This window comes from Medicago truncatula, chromosome 5 (genome assembly GCF_003473485.1).
Source record: "Medicago truncatula cultivar Jemalong A17 chromosome 5, MtrunA17r5.0-ANR, whole genome shotgun sequence".
Taxonomy (NCBI): Eukaryota; Viridiplantae; Streptophyta; class Magnoliopsida; order Fabales; family Fabaceae; genus Medicago; species Medicago truncatula.
This window is the reverse complement of record NC_053046.1, coordinates 1790246-1814605: the sequence shown is the minus strand read 5'-3', so window position 1 is coordinate 1814605 and position 24360 is coordinate 1790246. Positions and strand designations below refer to the sequence as shown.

At 33.7% G+C, this 24360-nt stretch overlaps 3 protein-coding genes and 1 pseudogene across 3 annotated transcripts; 2 read left to right on the top strand and 2 right to left on the bottom strand.

The window, feature by feature from the left end:
• Positions 1-7355: 7355 nt before the first annotated feature.
• On the bottom strand, positions 7356-9575 carry LOC11436188 (cytochrome c). Its single transcript, XM_003610868.4, has 3 exons — positions 9383-9575; positions 8236-8369; positions 7356-7726 (listed from the first exon to the last, which is right to left on the bottom strand). The coding sequence occupies exons 1-3, from the start codon at positions 9492-9494 to the stop codon at positions 7631-7633; spliced, it is 342 nt and encodes a 113-aa protein (XP_003610916.1). The 5' UTR covers positions 9495-9575; the 3' UTR covers positions 7356-7630.
• A 1602-nt stretch (positions 9576-11177) lies between these two features.
• On the bottom strand, positions 11178-19420 carry LOC11436187 (protein phosphatase methylesterase 1). Its single transcript, XM_003610867.4, has 13 exons — positions 19137-19420; positions 18972-19056; positions 18819-18889; positions 17976-18090; positions 17764-17843; positions 16713-16797; positions 16531-16611; positions 16189-16283; positions 15995-16045; positions 14826-14906; positions 14332-14404; positions 14157-14234; positions 11178-11657 (listed from the first exon to the last, which is right to left on the bottom strand). Exons 1-13 carry the CDS (start codon positions 19238-19240, stop codon positions 11619-11621), a joined length of 1038 nt encoding a protein of 345 aa, XP_003610915.2. The 5' UTR covers positions 19241-19420; the 3' UTR covers positions 11178-11618.
• A 492-nt stretch (positions 19421-19912) lies between these two features.
• Positions 19913-20673, top strand: LOC11426886 (L-ascorbate peroxidase, cytosolic-like; annotated as a pseudogene).
• Positions 20674-22699: 2026 nt separating this feature from the next.
• LOC11436186 (peroxisomal and mitochondrial division factor 2) lies at positions 22700-23884 on the top strand. Its single transcript, XM_003610865.4, has one exon. The coding sequence runs from the start codon at positions 22856-22858 to the stop codon at positions 23516-23518; it is 663 nt and encodes a 220-aa protein (XP_003610913.1). The 5' UTR covers positions 22700-22855; the 3' UTR covers positions 23519-23884.
• The last annotated feature ends 476 nt before the right edge of the window (positions 23885-24360 follow it).

Sequence of the window (24360 nt, the reverse complement as noted above, 5' to 3'; positions counted from 1 at the left end):
TTTCTTCATGATTGTTCGAGTGTTGTAAATGCGAGTGAGTTTCAGACGAGGATGCCATGACTCTTTGAGATGGACTGACCTTTAGTAGAAAAGACACAGTGTAAGACTCTGACTTGAAACTATGAATGCAAATGATGCATGCTTATGCAAAAACAGACACGTTTCTTTTTTTGAAGGACTTGTCAAAGTAATTGTAAACTTGATAAGGAACATTGTTTTATTTAAAAATTGTAAAGACGTTGCAATTGGTTCCCTTTCAAAAGTAAGAACGAAACTAAGGAAAAAGTTCTTAACAAAAGCTAAAGCTTTTTTTGAAGTTTTGGGTTTCTTGGTGTTCCTTCTTACAAGGACCATATCTTTGATGTTTACGAAAACTTATCTAAGTCCTTCGATATTTTGATGAAAAAAAAGTTTTTTTATGGATGAATGCATGTATGCATGATCATGCATGGTGAGGTTAAGTCCACAATGTTGGAGCTTAGGGTAACAATGCCATTTGGTAAGGACTATGGTTTCATTTGTACCTGTATCACGGGTTCTACCAAGTTCCCAAAGTCTTTAACCACTTTCAAATATTTATCCGGTGACGGGACTACTCCCATTCCAACAATATTCGTAGGAAAGTCTCGTTTGGGTGTAGTATCGCGTATCAACCAATTCAAGACTACTCTTGATTAGCCACCGCACTACGTCCTAAAAGGCCAAGATGGGTTAATGGTAACTAAAGGTCCTCAATTTCGACGGTCACTTGAAAATATAATGCCAACACGACTACTCATGCCGACATAAATTACTTCCAAGATCCCTCCATTGAGTGGGGTTATACCACATGAACCAAAACACGAGACTTGACTCTCGGAAAGGCACTTTGGTTATACCACCATCCTATCTTATGTTTCCCTCAAGCCCGGGTGTAGGACTTGTCTCACCGCTCATGTTAAGAGAAAAGAGAAGATATGTACAACTATTTCCATCTTTTTTTTTTTTTTTTTTTTTTGTTTTAAGCAAGTTATAGCATAGAGAATTAAATAAGGCCAAGTTAGGCTCAACCCTCTTTAGGGGGTATCCCCAGTGAAGTCGCCATTTCTGTCGCGTCATTTTTCGGAGATCAAGGCTATTTGATTAGCTTTTGACTCACTAATTATTTCACGACTGAACATTTAATTTTTATTAAGAAAAGGGGAAAAAAGTTCAAACTACCCCTATTTGAAAAGATTTAGGGTTCGTGGGTTAGTTACATAAAGGGAAGGTGTTAGCACCCTTTATGTCCGTAGTACTCTACGAGAACCTCTGGTTTTTATTTAATTAATGTGCTATAACTTGCTTGCTTATTTTGAAAAGAAGAATTAAAGTGAAAAATAAATACCTAAATATCTACATTTTTTATTGATTTGGAAGGACATGGTCCTCTGCCTACGTACCCGTGAGGGATCAAAACCTCGTAGTTCGGGGTAGAAAACAATGTTTGATTTGTTGAGTGTCTTTTATTAGTTTTGAAAAAAAAAAAATTTAAAAGATGAAAAGCCTAGTGGCAAAATAAGCTTGTTTGTATTTTTTAGATTAAAAGAAAAAGACTTAAAGTTGAAATTAAATTGATTGAGATTTGGTTAAAGAAATAAAAATAAAAATAAAAAAAAAAAAAAAAAAAAAAGAGACGATCACTTGATTTAGGATCAAGGTTTGTTTATGAAAATATTTTTTGTGATTTTTTTGGTATTTGATGTTTTTTGTGATTTTTGAATAATTGCTAAAAAATAAAACTAACGGAGCATGAAAATAAAACGTAGGTACCGTCATGGGGTATTAGACCACCACAAAGACCTAAGCTAGGGAGAAGATAAAGGCATACACACACGCGCACACACATGCATGATTTACATTAAGCCTAAAATACATTCTAAGGTCTGCAAAAAAAGATAAATAAATTACATAGGGACCTATTTCTTTACTTTCTAAATTATTTGTATGGAAAAAATAAATGAATGAACAAAGAAATAAATCTAATTCTAAATAATTTACCATGTCTAAAATAAACATGCATGCAAGACTTGAAAAATAAAAAGAGTTGGTCCAATCATAAGGTAGGGGGGTGCAGAAGTAAGCAGGGGAGTTGCAAAAAGTAAAAAAAACAGGTTTGGGCCTAGATAGAAACGGAGCGGGTCATGGGTTAAGCCTGGTGGGTCGACCCGGATTTGAAAGGTATATAAAGGGTGTAAACCCTAATTTCCTCATTTTCCTTTTCCTTTTCTCTCTCTTCTTCCCTAAGTCTCTCAAACTCTCTCTATTTCTTTCTTCCTTCTCCGACGGATGGGCAGGGCGGCCGGTGGGATTCCGGCGCGGTGGCCGGCGAGCCATCGCGGCTGCGCCGCCGCGCCGGAGCTAAAAAGCTCCTTTTTTTGATTTTTTTTTTGGTTTTAAGACCGGCTCGCTCTCCTAATTTCGTTTCTTCACTCACAATACCTAAATTTCTAGATCTACAAAAAAGTGCGAAAATTACCCCTTTGTGTGTGTGTCGCTTCTGTATGCTTGCTGTTTGGCTTTGTTGTGATGTTGTTACTGCCTGTGTGTGCGATTGCGATCTGGAAATTGTGTTTGTATTGCGATTCGGACTCCCCCTTGATGATGCACGATTCTGGCTTTTCTTGTTTCTGTGTTGTGCACGCTTCTATGTGTTGTGTGCTTCGCTGCTTCTGTATTTCTGTATTGCTGTGATTCTGTGCTTCTGGATTCCTGTATTGTTCCTGTGTGTTTTTGATTGTGTTTGGCAGGTTGCAATTTATAGTGCTGGGATTTGGGTTTAGGGTTTGTTAAAAGAGCAGATAAATGTGGCTTTGGATTGAGATGAAGAACACGACTGGATTTGGATTGAATGAGCATGGGAAACGCGTTTGCACTGTCGTGACAGACTGTTTTTTTTTTTTGGATTGAAAAGAAAAAAACGTGTTTATGCATCTGGACCACTTTTTGGATTTTTTGACACTTTTGGACTTATCTCTTAAATTTTTTTAAAAAATGAAATAAATAATAAAATAAAAAGGAAATAAAATTTACATTTTCGGTTTTTTTGATAAAAATAAAAACAAAAATAAAAAATGAAATTTGGATTTAATGGGAATAAAAAGAAATTAAATTAAATTTAGACTAAAGTTAAAATAAAAATTTAAAAGATGGAAATAATTTTAAAGACTGAGAAAAGAGGGCCCGACTCGGAACAAAATGAGGTATTTTAAAATACCTCCCTGCCGAATTTTTCACTGAAACGTGAGACCGATCAGGGTTAAATGGCGCGTGTCAGTGGGATCTTGGGTCAAAAATTGGGGTATGACATGCTAGAATACACCCACTTATTTTTTAGAATGAGTATTTTAGCAAGTGAATAACTAAAAAGTGGTTAAATACACCTTAACTAGAACCAATGGAAAAATCAAGGCTAAAGTGGATTTTTTCCCTTTAAGTTTTAAAAACTTGCAATTTTGGCTCCTTATAAACAAAAACTACAATTTTGGTCCCTTAAGATTTAGCCCCTTTGCAACTTTGATTCCTTTTTTCAATTTTGACCGGTCAATGCCTATGTGGCACGCCACATGTGTAATTATTGAATTAAAAAAAATAAAAAAAAACCATATAAACATTTTTTAAATTAAATAAATGAAAAATTAAATTAAAAATAAGGAAAAAAAATAAGAAATTTAAAATTAAAATATCAACCTTTTATTTCTTTTTCATTTCTTCCTCTCAGAAAACTCATCCTCTTTTTAAAACCCATATTTTTTTTAAAAAACTCATCATCTTCTTCATACATTCATCTTCCTCATTCTTCATCATCAAATAAACACAATAAATCCATAATGAACCTCTAAAATCACAAAATCCACTAAAATATAAATCAAGTTACAAAACATTACTCCTGCTACCGATTCACCCACAAACTCAGATTCACAATACTTCCATTAACAACCACATTTGGGTCGATATTCAACGCAATAAATCCATAATCCAGCATAATCATACTCCCTCCTGCCCTGACTTCTAACCTTAATCGCTGGCAACATTAGGTATATCAAATTAATTCTTTTAGTTGATGCAAATATTTGTTGCATCTGTGTGTGTGCTCCCGTGCAACCAGGCTTAAGATTTCCCATAGTTTATCAAAAACAAATATATAATCAATAGTTTAGTATCATAAATAGTTTAACCTGTAAACATTATTGTCTTAAAATTTTGGGTTTGCAGTTTGGGGAACTATAGTTGGTCATATATGTTTTGATACCATGTTAAAAATCAACTATAAGGTGAAGAGATGAAGGTAAAGATTGTGGTTTACAAAATTCTTTCATTGGTTTTTTGGCTTAAGTGAGAAAGAATCATGGAAGGAAAGAAGAAGAAAACCATGTGATGTTGTTGTTGGATAATGGAAAGAAGAAGAAGAAGAATCACGTTCATTTTTATTTTTTCATTTCCTTTTCTATTTTTTTTAATTTTCAATTTCTTTTTTAATTATTTAATAGTAAAAGATTATATGAGGGATTTATTTTTAATTTTTTTTTCTTATTTTTTTTAATTTATAAATGATTATGTGGCATTTTTTTTTTTTTAATTCAATAAATTACACATGTGGCTGCCATATAGGCGTTGACTGAGTCAAAATTGAACTAAAGGACTACTATTGCAAATGGGTTAATTCTTGGGGGATCAAAATTGTAGTTTTTGTACTTAGGTGGCCAAAGTTGCAAGTTTTTGAAAGTTAGGGGTGGAAAAATGCACTTTAGCCAAGAATCAAACATCATGCAAGAGCAAGAACATGTGAATGTTCCTCCTCCAACGCCAGGTGAAGCCCGGATACAAGATACGATACGGATACGATACTGCACTGATACGCCGATAAGGGAAAATTTCAAAAATCAAGATACGATATGGCTGGGATACGTTAATAAAAAAAAATTATATAATTAAATATACAATATAATTATAACCATTTTTTAATTGCAAACATATTAACAAACAAAAGAAACCAGTCATAGGCTCGTAGCACATCAACATAAATATAAATAATATTGACGATTAAGAGAGTGACGATTAGTCAATTACATATACAATATATCCCAAAAAAAAGCACCATAAGTGTTATACTATATCCAAAAGAAACATTGTTAGTGCTATACTATATCGATCCAAAAAAGAAGCACTATACTCAAGAGTTAAGTTATTTTATTTAACGTTAGTTGGGAATTATTTGGACAGGTATATGTGCAGGATAATTATCGGATACTTTTCTGATACGTATCGGGAAGTATCGGATAATTATTTTTAAAAAAAAATAAAATTTAATCTTCGGATACTCTTCTGATACGTATCGGAAAGTATCGGGCAGGTATCGGTGCAGGATACGGAGGGGATACGATACGTCAACCATTTTGAAGTATCGGGGCTTCACACAACTGCATCCTATATACTCCCTCCGTTCCTTTTTAAGTGTCACTTTTGGAGAAATTTTTTGTTCTCATTTAACTGTCACTTTCAAAGTTCAATGTTACAATAAATGTTGTTTTACCAACATTACCCTTATTTATTTATTGCGAAGAGAGAAATATACGAAATAAGATATTAAATGACTAAAGCTATTATAGTAAAAGTATAAATTATTGTATAAGAAAAAGTAACATTTATTGAGTGTCTTGATTTGTGTAAAATGTCAAAAAGTAACCGTTAAAAAGGAACGGAGGTGGTAGGAGTTAGGAAGAGAAAATGGGGGAAATTTGCATCAGAAATAAGGGTTCAAGAGAAGAAAAGCAGAATATGGTTAGGGAACTATGAAGAACCACAAATGGCAGCAATAGCATATGATATAGCAGCTTTTTACCTCAAAGGACGCGACGCGAGGCTCAATTTTCCAGATATGATTGAGAAGCTTCCAATGCCGGTAAGCTTCAAAGTAAAGGATATGTGTGTGGCAGCTCAACAAGTAGTATTGGAGTTTAAGAGTAGATCATCATCATCTGAAGGGAGTGTCAATAGCAGTATTGGCAGTGTTGTTTCTAAGAAACATTAAGGGGGTCTAAAAAGAACTATATTCATCAATGACGCTCCTTTGTATTCACCTAACATGTGGATGCAAATTTTCGGATTTCAATTTGGTGAATATGAGAATTATCATAATAATGTTTTAGAGTTGAGTGAATGGGAAAAATTCAGTACGGGTCATTCTGAGACTAATGGTTCATTCATGAACTATATTATAAATAGTACTATATCGTTTTGCTTCATTGAATCAGTCTTTCTTTTATATTTGATGTTCCGTTTTTTTCCTCCTTTGCTTCTTTGTTTGTGTTTGTTTATTTATTCACTCATTTTTTAGGCCGGGGAAGTTGACGTCGTTGAAGCAGTGGTCTATAGTGCAGAAACGTAGACCTTGCTTGGAGAACAAGAATGAGGGACATGTCTTTGAATATTTTATGACTCTTGATTTGTTTACAACTCTTAGAGACCACTCTCAGCCTTTTTAAACTAATATATTATCGTGATGAATAATATAGTCCTTTCATAGAGGAGCACACTCCAAGATCACAAGCTCAAATGGGTATAGTCCTTTTATGTTAATGGGTTAGTGCTTCACACATGCCAAAGACCTAGTTATAACAAAAGTATTTCAATTACTTATCGTCTTAGAGAAAATGCCAATTGATGACATTTTCCCTTTTCACCCTTTTTTCTCTCCTTCAAGTAATCTGATGACTAAACTCACACATCTTAAAGGTGGAAAATCTCAAGTTCAAACTTAAGTTTTCTACATATCAACACCCATGCAGCTATCAACTAAGTTGTATTTGTGTGACTCCTCTTATCCCCCGCTTTAATTTTGAGACTCCTCTTCTCCCACTTTAAAATATGCAAAAGAAGGATGTGCAGACTTTATATTGAATATAAAATAAAATATGTGCAGTCTTTATATAAAATAAAATAAAAAATGTGCAGACCACATGATATTTTTTACTTATATACTTGCTTCTCATTCCAAAATAACTCTTTTGGCCCTCATAGTTGCCACCAAAACACAAGTTTAACTTGTTTCCGCAACAAGATACTGGACCAAAGCACCAAAGGGGGCTAAAAGCTTATTACAGGAATGCAATATGATAATGGTTTAACAAAATGTAAGAAAAGTTTGGCCAAAATCTCAAGACTGGTAGTCACAAAAGGTAGAATTCAAGATTGCTTAATCACAAAAGGTTGAATTCAAGATTGCTTAATCACAAAAGGTACATGCCGCTTTTACCTTTCCCGTCTTATACTTACTTATTCAGCTAAGCAAGCAAATAAATGTAAAACAAATATTACTTCATAAACAAGAAAATATATGAAGAAGCCAAGCAAATAATTAAATTATGCTTCCAATTAACCAAATTCTGATAAGAATGTTTCCAACTCTTTATAAATAATTTGTTTGAGCAACCAATATTTGGCAGCTTTTTGAGAAGCAATGCAAAATGAACAAAATAGCATTGCAAACCAATGTAGCCTACTTTATTTGCCAAAGATACAGTGTTAACTGCTCAGCATAACTAAATGTCTGAAGTTAAACCTCCAGAACTTCAAAATCACACTGTCAAAATGAATGTATGAAAATATATAATCACTGTGCAGTGGCTTCCTTCAGATATGCAATAAGATCAGCGCGTTCTTGGGGTTTCTTTAGACCGGGAAATACCATCTTGGTCCCTGGAATATACTGCACAAGAGCATACATAACATACATAGATCAGTAACACATCGTAGTGGAAACACATTTCTTACTGTTACTAAGCAATATAAGCATATCACCACAACATGTAAATCTTAGAAAACTAAATCCCATAAACAAAATTAAAAAAAAAAAAAAAAAAAGCAGGGTGTACATGAATAATATTTATTATTGATTAGGATGAAGCATATGGCCAGTTTGGATTAGCTTACAACTAAGAGAACTTCTCAACTGAAATAAGTAATTGACCTTTAACTAACGCTTGCTTGTTATATGTGAAAGTGGCAATGGAGAACTAGAAATTTTCATAAAATGTGAGATACAAAATCTCATTTCAATTTATGCAAAAAGCTCAATGTTACAAGATTCATAATAATATTTCAATTTTATTTTCCTGAAAGTGTTCATTGAAAAGTTTATCCAACTAAGCTGTAAATCTTATTTCAGTGACAGTGATTAATACCCAAACAATATAGAAATACAAGATTGTATTGTACCTTTTTGGGGTTAAGCAAATAATCATATAAAGTCTTCTCCTCCCAATTCACAGCCATGTTCTTGTTAGCTGCTGAGTAGGAATATCCGGGAGTAGTGCCTGATTGCCTTCCAAACAAACCATTCAGATTGGGTCCTGAGATTATCAACAAGGCAAATATTTTAGTCCAAATAGATAATCACGTTATTCAAACAAGTTCATACATGTAACAGAGAAATAACTAAATTATAGATATCAAACTCAGTGCCAGCAAAGGAGTAATAAAAAAACATATACTAATATTAAGGGGATAAGGAACACTAATGATACATCAATAGCAACAATAATACAGCGACATTTAAAATGCCAGTAAACCTACGAATCAAATATTGAAATAACTACGGGTAATCAGACTGCTGATCAATGTTGTCATTAGCAGCTACAGCATCGGTACAGCACTATGTCAAAGCAGAATTTGAACAAATCGCTATTGTTTTGCGATTAGTACATAATATTTTGAAATGGGTGTAATTTAAACAAATCGCTATTTTCCACGATCCACGATTGACAATGCTTCTGCTAATGTAGTTAATGACAAAAGATATATTTTTATTTTATATAAAAGACAACATATCTTTTAAATCTGAAGAGATCAAATTGTTTAATAAGCACAATTTTTATAAAAATCATAAATCAATGTATTCCCAATAGTGTCCCTTCATAGAAAAGCTTTTTTATTCTCTGTTTCAAGAAAATAACAGAGTAAATCCATCAAATATTATCCTAGACAATAATATTAGATGATATCCACATCCAAATCCATCGAATCATAAATCAACAGCATCAATATAAAATTTGAATTACGATTTACGAATAAATAATTTTCAATGAGGATCAAAGCAGATTTAAATAGAATGCTCAAATTTAGAGCACAACAAGTTTGTTGCACGGTTTCAACCAAATTTTCCACATTGAAATAAAAAGACAATTAACAGCAACGTACAGGAAATTCAAATAACAGCACATAGACATAAATTGCATAACATGTGGAAATGGAACGATTAAGGTGAAAACAATGTATAATCACCGATTAATTTCAAGATCTAAACATTATATTGCATAAATTCAAAAAATAACATAGAGATCCAAATATGAGAAACTGATCTAACCTTGTTTGTGACCAGCGCCCTTATCGACAGTGTGGCACTGAGCGCATTTGGTTCGAAAGATTTTATCTCCGGATTTGGCATCACCGGGAGGTGCTAGTTCAAACGACGCCATTGATGAATTGATTTGGTTTCTCCGCAAAGAAAATGAATGAATGTTAGGGTTTTTAGTTTAGAAGCGAATGAAAATTTGGAAGAATGAGAGTATTTATATAGAATAGAAGGCGTGTGTGTGCCACGGTGTTTCTAACGCAGCCCTAAAATTTTACGTTCACGTGGATTGTTTTTGGCGCTTCAAAATTAGCGTTAGCTTGAGGCAAAAGTCATGTTTGGTTGGCATGTGAATTTTGGTAAAGTTTGTTAAGTTTTTTATTCTGCATGTGAACGACATTGTCTAAATATTCTTTATATTTTAAAAAAAAAAAAAATTCAAAAGCGCAAAAAGTAATAAAAACAGAATAAGTTCTAAAGGGCATTTATTAGTTTAGATAATATTTTATTGATTTTAGTAGAATATAAGGTTTTTTATCAAATAAACTTTTAACAAGTCATTTTTTTTATATTTATTGATGTTTAACGCGATTGTCACGGTGTCCTTATATTTGGGTCGGTTGTGCTTGTCGTCGCACTCCAATTTGTTCTCATTTAACCCTTGGATGTTGGTAACTCCATACAGTTGAGAGCTCTTGGCATGTTTTAAGTGATTTTCCTATAGCAGTGGTGTGTGGATTAATGTGGTTCGGACATCGGGTTAAGCATCAGCATCAATTTTTCTCAGTGAATTTGGAGCAGGGGATCGGATTGAACTTGACTAATCAACCAGGCATGAATTCAAATCATTTGTGATCTGACTTCGAAGCTATAAGCTGACATACAATTTGGAAATGAACGAATTCTGATGTTCACGGTAGTAGTGTTTTTAGGCCTCGACATGTGGCATGAAGTGCAATGGCTGATGGATAATAACTTGCAGGCGAGGAAGTTAACTTACGTAGTGCATGCAGTGCAAAATGAGGTGCAAGATATCAGATTGAGGACTCCTCCAATTGGCTAGTTTCAGCTTAACACGAATGGAACAAGTAAATAAGGCAGACGCGCAAGTCGTGGTGGCTTGATTAGAGGAGTGGATTGGTCAATGGTGTGGAGGTTTTTCTAAGTTCATCGGTAGCTGCAATGCGTATATGGCAGAGTTACAGGGAGCGCTTTAAAGGTTGAAGTTTGCTTACAGTAAAAGTTTTAAGAAGATTGAGTTGCACTTAGACACAAAGGTGGTAGTTGAAAATATTCGTGACATTGACAGTGTCTCTCCAGATGGGTAGATTTTGGTTCAACAAATTCATCGTTTAATGCAATTGGATTGTGAAGTGATTGTTTGCCGCTCATATCGTAAAACTAATGGGTGTGTGGATGCCTTTGACTATCATAGGGTGTGTTAAAGATCATATACTGTTTTTTATGAGCAAAGTCATGCTCAAGTTAGACCTTTATTTTACGCTGACCTTTATGGTATTCTACCCTTGGAGTGGTTGTTTGTAATCTTTCTTTTTTGGTCACCGGCTCTCTTTGTTCCCAAAAAAAAGAAAAATAGATCGCCAGAACTCCCCTAAAGACTCAAAAAGCGCTTATGGTTGTACTCACTCTATTCATCAATGAAGTTTTCGTATTAGTAGCACAATTCAAAACTCATGTCTATGTTAGATAGTATGAAATAAATCCTTAAGCAAGTACTTCTTCAAAAAAGAAAGTCCTTAAGCAAGTAATTTTTGGTATAAAGTGAAATTAACGTGTGCATCTTATATGTTCTTTGAAATTCTTCATCCAACTTCTCTATAAACACCAATAAGAAGAAGTAGAAGAAGAACATCAATATTTTTCATAAACAAAGAACCCCTGAGTTTGTTATAATTAAAAAGCCTACCAGAAATCACGCCTTTTTTTCCATTGTACCTTATAATCTAGAACCTAATATTAAATTAAGCCTTTCTTCCATTGTACCTTGATAAGAAAAACAAAAAATTGGATCGAATCCATTGTACCTTGATGTGAGATGCCTAAATTAATTGTGGGTAATAACTAATAACACATTCATCAGATCATGATCTAAAATATATACTCGTTCCACCTACCAAATATGTAAGCATTCATAATAATGCTAGAACTAATCAACTAAAGGAATGTCAAATAAGAACACCATCATCACCCAGCAGCAGTTGCGTTCTTGGTTTATCCAACACCTGATTCAGGGTTTCGAAAAGGCAGGCTTGGGGAGGCCAGGTATCTGCAAAATAATTTTATCAAAATTATATGAATCAAATGCCAAGTAATGTGAAAATCAATTTAAATTCAAAATATCAACTTAAATATACAGCACATGGTCCATTATGTTTTTTGCTAAAGCAATGAATTTTAATTTTAAATTCAATCTAAATTATTCAACATGGCAAATTATTGAATTGCAAATTGAAACTTTATTCCTCAAATATGCTAGTGTAATTCTTTGTCAACAAATACAAAAATATCGTGTTGGAAATGAAACTGCAAATTTTAGTCTTCATAGCTTAGTAAATGCAGGTCTTGATGCTGATGATTCCAAAACTCAAAATCTCAGAAGCAGTAGAAAAGCCTAACATATCCTCAAAGAATATCTATTGATCACGAGGAGTGGAACTGAAGGATGTCCAACTTTCTACTAGATTATTGAGTGTTTGCTTCTTTTACTCGTTTGTGTGCTTTTCTTACGCCAAAATGGGATGAAGAAAACCACTACTTTCAACGAGGGGATTGGGACAAAATCAAAGTTACTTATTGCCTTTCTAGGGATATCTCCAGTCAACGCAGTTAGACATTCGTAGTCATTGAAATTTCACACAGACAATATCAAATGGAATGTTCTTTACTGTAGGCTGTATATAGTCTTCAGTTACTTTGTCTCGTTTCTGCTTGTAAGGAGATAGTGTCATGATTTTTAAGAGGGAATATGAATTCCATCATTGTGCTTATTAGTATTTGCATGAAGGATATATGAAGCAAAATATCATTAAATACAGTGTTGAGGTGAACTTAACTTATGATAAGATTTTGAGGTGTCAATTGATCTATGTAGCTAACACCACCTGATAAAAAAAAATGTTTAGATTTTTGCTGGGCATATCCCCATTAAGATATGTCCCCCCTCGTTCCGTTCTTGGTTAGTGATGGATACAGTGGAGGGTGAAAAGATTACCCTGATGGCTGTTCCATGACTAAATGCATGCATGCTTCTTGCAAGTTGATGAAATAGTGCAAACTTGGACCTAATCGGAAATGGAAGGGTATCCATGGAATCAAATAGTTCATGTGGTTCACTGCACATAGCATACTTCTTAAGGCTTTGATACGTTATTGGGGTAGACTGTAGAGAAGACAGCACATAATGCTTTACCATCTAACTTGTGACTTCCCTATAGTGTTTGGTTCGTCAAGTGGCATATGATCTGGAGTAGTAGATTTTGGGTAATATTACCTCTGATTATGACCTAAGTGCAAATTATAAATGGTATATGTTTTTTTCATAGTCGCCATTCAGATGCTCTGGAACTTGAAGAGCTGAGACATGTTTTTTTTGAACAAAAAGAGCTGAGACATGTTAGGTTCATAAAGTAACCAATGTTACTCAGAATTTTTGTATATCAATATAATTCAATTGCAAGGAGTAAAACTGCAGTTATTTTCACTATGCAATTGCAAGATAAATAATGTAAGATTGGATCAAATGGGGTTTCTCAAGGTACCCCTAGGAAAGCTAGTTGTGAGGGCATGCTGAGGGATGAGACTGGATAATGGCTGATGGGATCTTCTTGGCATGTTGGCCATTGAACAGCTCTGTCGGCTGAATAGAAGAAAATTATGATTGAGATTGATTCACAGGCTGTTATTTCCTTGATCAATCAACCGTCCTTGATTCATCTATCTGAGGCAGAATACTTAAAATCATTTGAAGATGCAAAGATTGAGAGTTGAGGTTCATGCATACCCTCAAAGAAGGCAACCATTATCATAGATTGGATGGCTAAATAGACAATGAATCGCAAACTGGGCTACATGAATGAATCTCTACCCGCATATATGTTTGTTTGTTTGTTTGTGTGAGTGTGTGCTCGTATTTGATTTTGATTTCTGAAGCTTTGGGGAATTTGTCTGCCTCATCAGACTAGTTGAGGTTGAAGCTCCAAATTGAAATGGTTAAGATTACAGACTAAAAAGTAATCCATATAGAATGGAGAAACCTGTTCCAATCATGGATAGAGTAAAAACAGAGCCACGATATTCTTATTATGGGGACAAAACCCTCTAGTTAGGCTCTGTTTGGCAAGACAAATTTTGAGCTTATAGCTTTTTTTACCTAGCATATAGCGCTTTTCGATAAGCTACTTCAAGTAGCTGATAGCTTATCATTTTGTTCTCTCAATTCTACCCATGTCATCTTAATTGAAAAAATACATATTAACTGCACACATCTTTTTTATGTCATTTCATATTTATCGACTAGTTCAACCATTGATTTTGCCAAACACTACAAACTTAATCAGCTAGTTTATCTGCCATACGTTATCATCTAGAGTATCAACTATCCCCTATAAGCTAGCTTATCAGCTATCCGTTATCCCTATTATCAGCTATCCGCTATAAGCTAGCTTAACAGCTATCCGCTATTTTTAACTAAACATAGCTTTAGTGTGATTACAGTATTGGTACCATTTGCAGAACAATTGTTAACAGAAATGAAAAAGATACATACCACGACTCCATTAGGGCCTATTTGGTTACGAGCAATAAAGTTAACAACAAGAGTTGCAAATTCATCAGGTACATCTTCCTAAATATATTAGGACAGAATATGTTAGATTGCCAAGTAACGAAGAAAACCATAAAACGACATAATGAATGCAGCAAGAAACATGGCAAGTACAAACCTGAATAGCATGCCCTGTGTGTCTGACTACTATCATCTGAAACTTCCCTTGCATTTGACCAATTGTGAGAGACCTGTTACAGAAACAGTGCCAATAAAAAAATAAAAGTTAGAACTCCACTAGAACAAATCGTTTGCTCATAAACTCGGGGAAGAAAAATGAGAAATAGAAAAAATTATATATAAAACTATTTCTACCAGAGTTATCATTTTCAGATTATACATTTGAATCGCAGTTATTAATGAAATAACTTAAAATTAAACTCATCACATCTCTGATCACAATCTACTCTACTACTTGGAAATTGAACAGGACAGTTATAATCAACACTTTTTGGAGATAAGATATTAAGTTAGAAAAGAAATTTGCATCCAGATGTTTAATTCCATTCTGGCTAATGAAATTGATAAACCACAACGAGTAAAGGTTTCCCTGGAAACTAACAAATAAAATTTAAACACAACCAAAAACTAAAACAGTGCAAGGGATTTGACCTGTCCAATCTATCTGTTCCTGCTAGTAACAACAGCTTCGGAACAGGGGATGACAAAAATTTATCTGAGAGGCCTTCATACCTGTATGAAAAATATATAAAGTATAATCCGATGATAAAATACTTAAATTTACTTTCAATTCAATAAAAAATTTAGCCTAGTTCTACCTGTTTAGAATCTTTTGCACAACAAGGATTGTATATCAGCATATAACTTGTACATGATAAAAAGAATAAATATGAAAATGTTTGATGGAAAGGGTTGCAAATTCATATCCATGCAATATTAGGCAATTAACCTACAATAATCCATGATAACCTCCATTTGCAGGACAGATGCAACGTCAAACAATTCATCAAGGATTGTAAACATGTTTTTTACCTCTTACATAAAACAGATACAGAAAGCCATTTGTTTCATGAATAGCATTTGTTAACTACTGTGGATAGTGTTGGAAATTATAGAGTTGGTCATTTAGGTATTTAGAGAGAAAAATAAATACGCGGATCAATAAAATTATATTGGACCTTATTACAGCACACAAGTGGTATTCCTTATTTTGGTTCAAAAAAAAACAGTCATCCTTATTTATACTTTATTAAACGATACAGTTGATCTATAGTTGGTCTGTCCTAACCAAAGCTCGTGCAAGCTTTGGTGGACTCTCCCACATTGTATTAAACCCTATAACGGCTCTAGCCGTCTCTGTTAAGTTTGTAACTAACCTGACATGTGTCAGTCAGTCAATCATCCTTAACCTGCTAGTGTAGATCACAAGGCAATCTATAAATAGATTGACTCATTTGTAATTGTAACAGAAATCAATACAATCAAAATTCAGTTGAGAACTTCAATAGAATAGCTATAGCCTTTCTCTGTAGAATCACAAAACTATGAATTGTAGAAATTCTATTATACTTTTTTCTTTTAGGGAAAATTCTATTATACTTGCTGAACTATTAATCCTCGTTATTATTATAATTAAAGAAACGTGATAACCAATCCTAGAAGATAATCTTCCTCTCAAAAAAAAAAAATATAATACAAAATATTCAACATATCCTTATCGTATGATATAATAATAATAATAATAAATATAATAATGTCAAAAGAAATTAAATTAATATTCTTAAATGTAGTAAGCATGAAAAGACTCAGATAAGACATACCAGCCTTTCCAATATTGTTCGGTCTTTTCCAGCTCTGTTCGATAAACATAACTGCAGCATCAAATCAAGATAACGCCAATTAAGCGTAAAACGAAGTCTGTGGAACCAGCTTGTCCAGATTGGATAAAGGAAAAAAGGACTATATTTTGGACTATTCCACCGGTGTAATGAAAAGCAAGGAGAGAGCTACCAACCATTTCTTCGAATCATCATATTTTATGGTGGTGGGGACTGATACGCGAGCAGAATCGATATTTCTTAAAGTGCCAGCCCTCACACTCCATTCAATCTGCATACAAGCAATTCCAACTCCATTCAAAATTCACCAAAACAAATGAAACAACACTCAAGCACTGATGTTCAAGCAGTGCATAATAAATTAGGATGACATAGAAAAAGGCCTTTTTCTTAAATATCTAACTAACGACAAAAAAATGTCAAGAAAATAAATAAAATCCAAATTGAAAACAGTAGTGTCAACCATGTATCGGATAACTTAAAATGCAAATGAAAACAGATAAGGATACAGAGCTTACGGCTTTTTCAATGCTTGAAAAATGTTGCATCCTATTTGAGAGGATTTGCTGCATATGAATTAGTGAAGCCATTGCTGTTCCCTGAAATTCTTGTGACAGTCAACATTTCAGTGCCCATCCGTGACAAGTAAGTTGTAGTAAAAGCAATAAGGAACTTAACTATTAGGAAGTTAGAAACCAACCTCTACAACATCCACAACAATCAACCCAGCCAAGGTTGACAATGATTTCCTTGCAGCAATATGCACAGCAATCGACCCCCCCATGCTTTGATGATGGATAGCATTTTAATCAGTAAGATAATAGTATACACCAAAATTAATTAGCATTTATATAACAGAAAGTGATAATTGAGTCAGGCTAGGTTCACCAAATATTTCTATAGGAATAAAATTCATTGAAGAAAGAAAGTAAAAGGGAAAAATAAAGGTTGTCTATTAAAAACACAAGTAAATGAATAGAGACAGATGAATATCTGCAAGAGCAAATGCAAATGTAAAACTTGCCTCATTAAACATAATATATGTTGAGTTGAAACCAAGTTTAGCAATCACATACAACAAAATCAAAACATTTCTACAGTTTTGTCTTACAGTTTTACAGCAGATACATTTTGATTATGAAAAACAATGTGTAACAATTGAAGAACGACAAATCTAGTCAGATGAAGGGAAGCTGTGGTGATGAGGCAGGTAAAAAAACGAGGAAAAGAAAATAATTTGGCATTTGGCTAATGGCTTCTTCATATCAGACAATACATTAAAAGTTCTCTTCTTTTGTCAACTCAACTCAACTCTGTTTTGGTGATTAACCATCCATCCCCAAAATCTTTGTAATAACCAGAACAAAATTAAATTTCCTTTCCTTCGTTGAACTTCACATGGGCAAAATATTAACAACATGCAATATCCAATATAGCATAGATGATGCTTGTCATTAAACAGGACTCTACACCACAAAATATAACTAAAACACCCTGAAATTTGTCCCCCTTCAATTCTACCAAATAAAGACACCAAACTTTTACCCGGTTACCAAGAGTTATATTATATCATCATCTAATCAAGGAAGTGACAGAAGAATAGTTTCAGTGCATTTAATATGGAAAAGAATCCAATTTTACTTTAAGTGACCAACATGCTTCACAAAGATTCAAGATAGTCGATAAAGTGGACTTCTTGTATGAAAAGCCGGAGACAATAAAATAACATAAATCCTATCAATTTAAATCACCTGTGACCAACGAGGATAATTGCTGGAGGAGAATCGCCATATAATTCCTTTATAACAGCCAATACATCATTGCACATGGTCTGCACAACAAAACAATGATCACCGTTACAATCACATGAGAAGTATAACAAAAACCAGCAACTGAACATGGGTTGCATGGCACACATATTCACAAACAATGTAGTTCACTTAGGTTATTAATTACTCCGTACCTCAACAGATAAGTCAAAATCATTATCTGTCACTGATTGTCCATGACCTCTCAAGTCCATCGCAACCACCCTAGCTTTCTCCTTAATTATACCCGTTGACACAGCAAATGAAAGCCTGTAATGAAATAATGTGGAGGCTTTTATCAAATTTAACTTGCAATAATTGTTGAAAGCATTTTTTATCGTGCATAAATATATCTGTATTTATACGGTGCGTACACATTTAAGGTGCAGAAAACAAGTTCGAAGTGTAATAACTAACAATCAAATGGAAATTTGGTGTCGTAAATTGCTGCTAATACTAGTTTAGCATATATCTTTCATGTTTCAGGAATAAATCAAGCTGGTTAGGGTTGAAACCCATCGATAACACCCGCGATCTTGTCGCAGAGTTAGTTTCATGGTTGTAGTTAGGTTAGTTTTCTGATTAATTATTTACCTATACGGTTACGTGTTAGTTACTAGTTATCGACAATTAATATTAATAACTTGTATTTAATATGTATATGCCTTCATTCTTATCTTTAAATATGAAAACCCTTATAGAATTTACAACTCTCTCAAACTCTAAAAATTTTTGCTCTTTTTCTCATTGCATTATGATAGCAGTTAATAAGTGACAATGTTCCGATTTCCATGTCACTCCATGGACACACATTAAAAATTAGTTTAATTTAAATACATTGTCTTTTTACACTTTCAGCAAATCACAATCAATCAAATGAATTACTTTAAAATAGTTACATTTTTAACGATATCACGGTTATAATTGATTGACAGTGTAAAAAAAAAACTTTTACACTATAGTATGTAAATCCATCAAGTAAAAATGCATTAGCATACCCAGAATAACCACCACCGTGTAAACAAAATACAACAGGACCCTCAGTTCCTGCCATGTAAACATGAAAAACCTGAATATAATAAGTAAAATAAATCGTTAGCAAAAAAAAAAAAAAAAAAATTAGTTAATATTGATTATGCAAACAAACTAACATCATTTGATTCCGGAATAGCAACATCATCTTCTTTATCAAAGTACACAGACCAATCTAACGGTGCGTATTTCTCCGAAGAACTCCTACAATATAACAAATGAAAAATGAAAACGAGGTCGTGTGGAAAAAGATGAAGATCGAAGTGGTTGAAGAAGAAGGTTACTTAGTTGGAGGGCGTTGAGGAACAGAAGCGAAAACGGAAGCGGGTTGTGGTGGTTGATCGTCGGTGATGTCTTCGGGAAGTGACGTCATGTGAGAAGAATCCATTGCGTTTTGTTTGAATCGATCTATGAGGAGGTTCTAACACTATTGCAGATTTTGTAAGAAAGAGTTTTGTGTTTGTGAAACAACAAGATCGCGATGCTTTGATAATTTTCTTTTCCTTTTAAAATACACTAAATTCTCTCTAGGTGTACTATAATTTCATTTCATGTTGAAGTGGCGCATTGGCATTGCATCCTATTTGATCTTTATTTTAAAATTTTAAATTGGGCATTTTAACTACTCATTTTGTAAGAATAAAAGGAAAAGTGACTATTATTATTTTGTAATAATAATAATAATTTTGTAATAATAATAATAATAGTTTACGCATGTATTCCAAAAATGCAAACTCTTGTACCAAAAAAAATAAAAAATAATACTCCCTCCGTCCCGCAATAAATGACCTGTTTGAAAATGTGCAATTTTGACCTAAGTTACTTTGACCATATTTTTCTACTAATATACAAAGATAAATAATATCATATAAGATGTCGTTAGGTTCGTCTCGATGAGTATTTTTAAAATATCAAATTTTCATAATTTTTTCCAATATATTACTCAAGATATTTAAACTCAAAATTACGCATTGGTATGAGTAATTGGGTCAACTGTGTCACTTATTAAGGGACGGAGGGAGTAATAAAATAAAAATGCAAACTCAAACCCCGGCGCTGAATGCGTCAAGGAAAAAGTAACAAAAAAAAAGTATTAAAAAAATGTAATGATTAAAAGAAAGAGAATAGTAACTTTATCAAATTATCTCTATATTTTTACTACTATTATAAATGTAAGGTAAAAATAATATTTTATTAGAGATCAATCATTTGATACTTACTAGGAAATAATTGAAGCGGTAGGTTGGTTGAATTGATCGAAACTTCTAGAAATGTGTGGTTAATATTTCATTGGAAATCAAAAGTCATTTTGGAGCCTCTTAAGGAGCAATTCCTAATCATTAGCTATGTTGATTTCTATCAGTTGTCTGGTGTTGTTGCTGTTGAGATTACTGGTGGACCTGAAGTTCCTTTCCACCCCGGCGGGGAGGACAAGCCTGAGCCACCATTAGAGGGTCGCTTGCCTGATGCTACCGAGGGTTCCAACCATTTGAGGGATGTGTTTGGCAAATCTATGGGGCTTAGTGACCAGGACATCGTTGCTTTGTCTGGTACCACACCATTGGAGCTGCACACAAGGAGCGTTCTGGATTTGAGGGCCCATGGACTTCTAATCCTCTCATTTTTGACAACTCATATTTCACGAAGTTGTTGGGTGGTGAGAAGGAAGGCCTTCTTCAGTTGCCAAGTGATAAGGCACTTTTGAGCGACCTTGTATTTCGCCTACTTGTTGAGAAATATGTTGCCGATGAAGATGCTTTCTTTGCTGATTATGTCGAGGCTCGTCAAAAGCTCTTTGAGCTTGGGTTTGCAGAAGCCTAAGAAGCGGCGTGTGGTGTTTGAGAAGCATGGTGCATCTTACATAAATTTCAGACATTGCTCTTATTTTGAATGCAAGTCACTAGAACTTTTAGTCGCGAAGGAACCATTGAAGGATACAACAAAGTTATGAATGTCCCGTCCAATTCCTAAGCCACCTTGGGTAGTTGTTAGTATGGATTTTTCCCTGGATTACTATGGAGTCTCTGCTATGTACCTTTAATGTTGCTGATTTTTCCCCATACTCTAGTGATGAAGAAGACTTTCGACTTGAGGATGAGTCTTCTCCAACCTGGGGAGAATGATGAAGAATAATATGGAAGTCCTTAGAATACTAAAGAAAAATGTGGAAGTCTCCATAACACTAAAGAATAATATGGAAGTCTCTAGAATACTAAAGAATAATGTCGAAGCTACTAGACATTCTACTGGATAAAATAAAGCGCTAGGGAAATCTTAATGTTTCTAGATCCTTCTAGTCATATGAACTAGAATATCCCTATCTCTAGGCCTTTCCTTGTAATCAATGTTTCTAGATATTTCTAGTTTGTAATGTAAAGCCTTCCTGAGGAAGAATAATATGGAAGTTTCTAGAAAACTAAAGAATAATATAGAAGTCTCTAAAATACTATGGAATAATAAGGAAGCTACTAGACACTCCACTAAATAAAATAAAGCACTAGAAAAATCTTAATGTTTCTAGATCCTTCTAGTCATATGAACTAGAGTATCCATGTTTCTAGGCCTTTCTTTGTAATCAATGTTTCTAGATAATTCTAGTTTGTAATGTAGAGCCTTCCTAGAGTGGTATAAATAAGGCTCACCAACAAGTGTTTTGTAAAAATCAAGTATTGAATCATTCAAGTAATATAACTTTTCTTTGAGAATATTAGAGTGTTCCTCTATTTTCTTTTCCTTTTGTCCCTGAGCCACTTCCTAGAGTAGTATAAATAAGGCTCACCACCAAGTGTTTAAGATACTCAAGAATTGGAAACTTTAGCTTTTCTATTTTAAAACAAATGTTATCCCTACAATGGCACGCATTTTGAAAGGGAAGGAGTATCCGTTTATAAAAATACTTTAATTTTGGTCGTTTTAATTTGGACTTCAATAACTGGCGCAAATTTGGTCTTTTCTTATTCGAATCTAGCCTTCACACTCTCTTATAATAACTAATAACTAGCATGATATGCGTGACACGTAGAGAAAATTAACGTCTTTTGATTTACACTCGATGTCAATGGATCCCGACTCTCTCTCACTCTACACACACATACAATGTAGAGTTTGTCATTATTAGTTTATTTCCATATTTTTCCACAGCAACAACAAAGATTGTATTTGATCGCGAGAAAATGAAGCTTATAATTTCGAGGCATGGAAACTCAAATTCACTGACTTTTCTAAGGAACTCAAAATCAGGTGAAAAAAAAACACATTCTACCTTGTTTCAAAAAGAAGAATACTAATGCATTACTTGAATGAAAAATTTCAACTTTTGCAGCAGAATTGCCGCAACAAAATACTGATATTAATCAAAACAAAACCCCAGTATGCTCAAGAGAATTCAAAGAAGAGAATAGTTGAAAAATATTGTAGACTTGATATTACAAAATCAAAGAACAATCATGCTACATCAAAACACAATAAAAGAAAAAGTCAAATCGGATAAAATAATGGTTAATATCTTTCTCAATGTTAATCTATTCCTCTATGACAACTATTTTAATCAAGTATTGTAATTAATATCATAGCTTAATAAATGCAACTTGTGTTAAATAATTACAAGACACCGAACAATGTAAAAACATGTCATCACTGCTTGAAAAATGACATGCCACAGTTTGTATCTTATACTATTCTATTTGTGTGTCATTTCCACACATGAGATTTTTTTTCTTCTACAAAACTAGTTGAATTTCTAAAAAATAAATAAAAAATTTAAAAAAATAATGTCAAAATTTTGAATACTTCTTCATTGACCCGAAAAATCCTCCGATTTTTTCTCATAAAATAGTATTGATGACCTTGCAATTCTTACAGAATCATTTCCATTCATCCCGAAACCGCAATCTTCATCATTCATATCACAAACTTTTCAACATCTTTAATCAATGATCTAATTCTCTTCAACGTTAACTTCCATTTTCATTTTCATTTTTCTATTTCTAAATTACTTATCTCAATGGGGGATGACAAGGGATCGAGTGAGAAAATAATGGCGGTTTTGGAATGTGAACGTGGTGAGCTAGAAACAGAGAACATAAAGAATAACGAAGAGATTGAGAAAATGAAGACGGAGATTGAGAAGCTACGCAAGAATTCTGATTCAACGGCGGAGTTGGAGAAGGAGGCGGCGAGGCTCCGAAGAGAAGTGGTTGAATCAAAAGTTGAGATAGAGAAACTGAGAAAGATAATAGATGAAAAGGAAAATAAGATTGAGATAGTTGAGAAAGAAGGGAAAGAGTTGAAGCAAGAGAATGTGGAGATGGAAATGAAAGTTAGGGAATTGGAAAGGAGAATTGGTGTTATTGAGATGAAAGAGGTTGAGGAGAATAGTAAGAGGGTTAGGATTGAGGAAGAGATGAAGGAAAAGATTTATGAGAAAGAGATGGAGGTTGAGGAATTAAAGAGTATGTTGATGGGGAAGAAGGTGGAGGAGGAAAAGTGGTTGAAAGATAAGAGGGTTTTGGAAAAGAAATTTGGGGTTTTCGAATTTAGTTTGATGAATATGAAGGATATTATAGGGTTTGAGTTGTTGAATTGGCCAGTTCTGGCAGCTGGTTCTGCAGGTAGTATTGCTATGGTTGTTGTCCTTATGCGTTTCTTCTTTGGAAAAAGAAGATGAGAGAAAAATGATCCAATTTCATGTTTCCTGTATGTTTAGATGAACATTGAGTTTGGCAAAATCATAGCAAGAGCAATTTAATTAAAGCTTCAAAATGTAGCTTCTTTTAAAATCACAGACTTATGGTGAATCTGCCAATGTCACTACGAATCTAGACATACACTTCAGTGGAATGATGAAGGGTTTCTTACCATGATTTGGATGTTGGTAGTCATTATAATGTTTTTTTTTTTTGTTATATTGTGTTTGGGAGTTATGTGTTTTATTTTGATTTACGTTGTTTTGGTTTTAGTAGCTAGCTGGTTGTTTCATTAGGAGAATTAAACTGTTTTATTTAGTGGTAGACACTTATCTTTCTCTTTATAATCTCTATTTTCATAACACATTATCATCAGGTCTAACAACTGAAAAGATACACAACTCTTTTTAATCGATTTTAATTTGTAAAATAAGTTCAACAATTCAAAATACCATATGAATTGACGAGCAAAGAGAAAACTTTGCTTCTCAAAGAGTAAGTGAAGGTTGACCCTACAACCATGTGGATGGAGGACAAGGTGATTATGAATCACCCAAGAGGCTACACAAACATTTGCGATTACATTCAATTATTTTATTTTTTTAAAACTATTACTGATATTTACGCGGCCTTGACATGTCTGATTATGTGAGTGTTTCATAGTATAATTAACTCATAATTCTTTTATACGATCATTTGTTTTATCATTTGTTATTTCTTTTCAGTGGCGGTTCTACCGTATGACGACCCCGGGCGGTCGCCCGGGCTCGATCGATAATTTTTGTACATTAAAGTCAACCAAAAAGTCCATTAACACATTTAC

Coding starts and splice junctions, on each gene's coding strand:
- LOC11436188 (XM_003610868.4), bottom strand. CDS start 9,494: ATGGCGTCGTTTGAACTAGCACCTCCCGGTGATGCCAAATCCGGAGAT. Junction 8,370..9,382: donor GGGCGCTGGTCACAAACAAG/GTTAGATCAGTT, acceptor TGATAATCTCAG/GACCCAATCTGAATGGTTTG. Junction 7,727..8,235: donor ATTTGCTTAACCCCAAAAAG/GTACAATACAAT, acceptor GCTCTTGTGCAG/TATATTCCAGGGACCAAGAT.
- LOC11436187 (XM_003610867.4), bottom strand. CDS start 19,240: ATGGATTCTTCTCACATGACGTCACTTCCCGAAGACATCACCGACGAT. Junction 16,284..16,530: donor TTTCAAGCATTGAAAAAGCC/GTAAGCTCTGTA, acceptor GCTTGTATGCAG/ATTGAATGGAGTGTGAGGGC. Junction 16,046..16,188: donor TATGATGATTCGAAGAAATG/GTTGGTAGCTCT, acceptor TTGATGCTGCAG/TTATGTTTATCGAACAGAGC.
- LOC11436186 (XM_003610865.4), top strand. CDS start 22,856: ATGGGGGATGACAAGGGATCGAGTGAGAAAATAATGGCGGTTTTGGAA.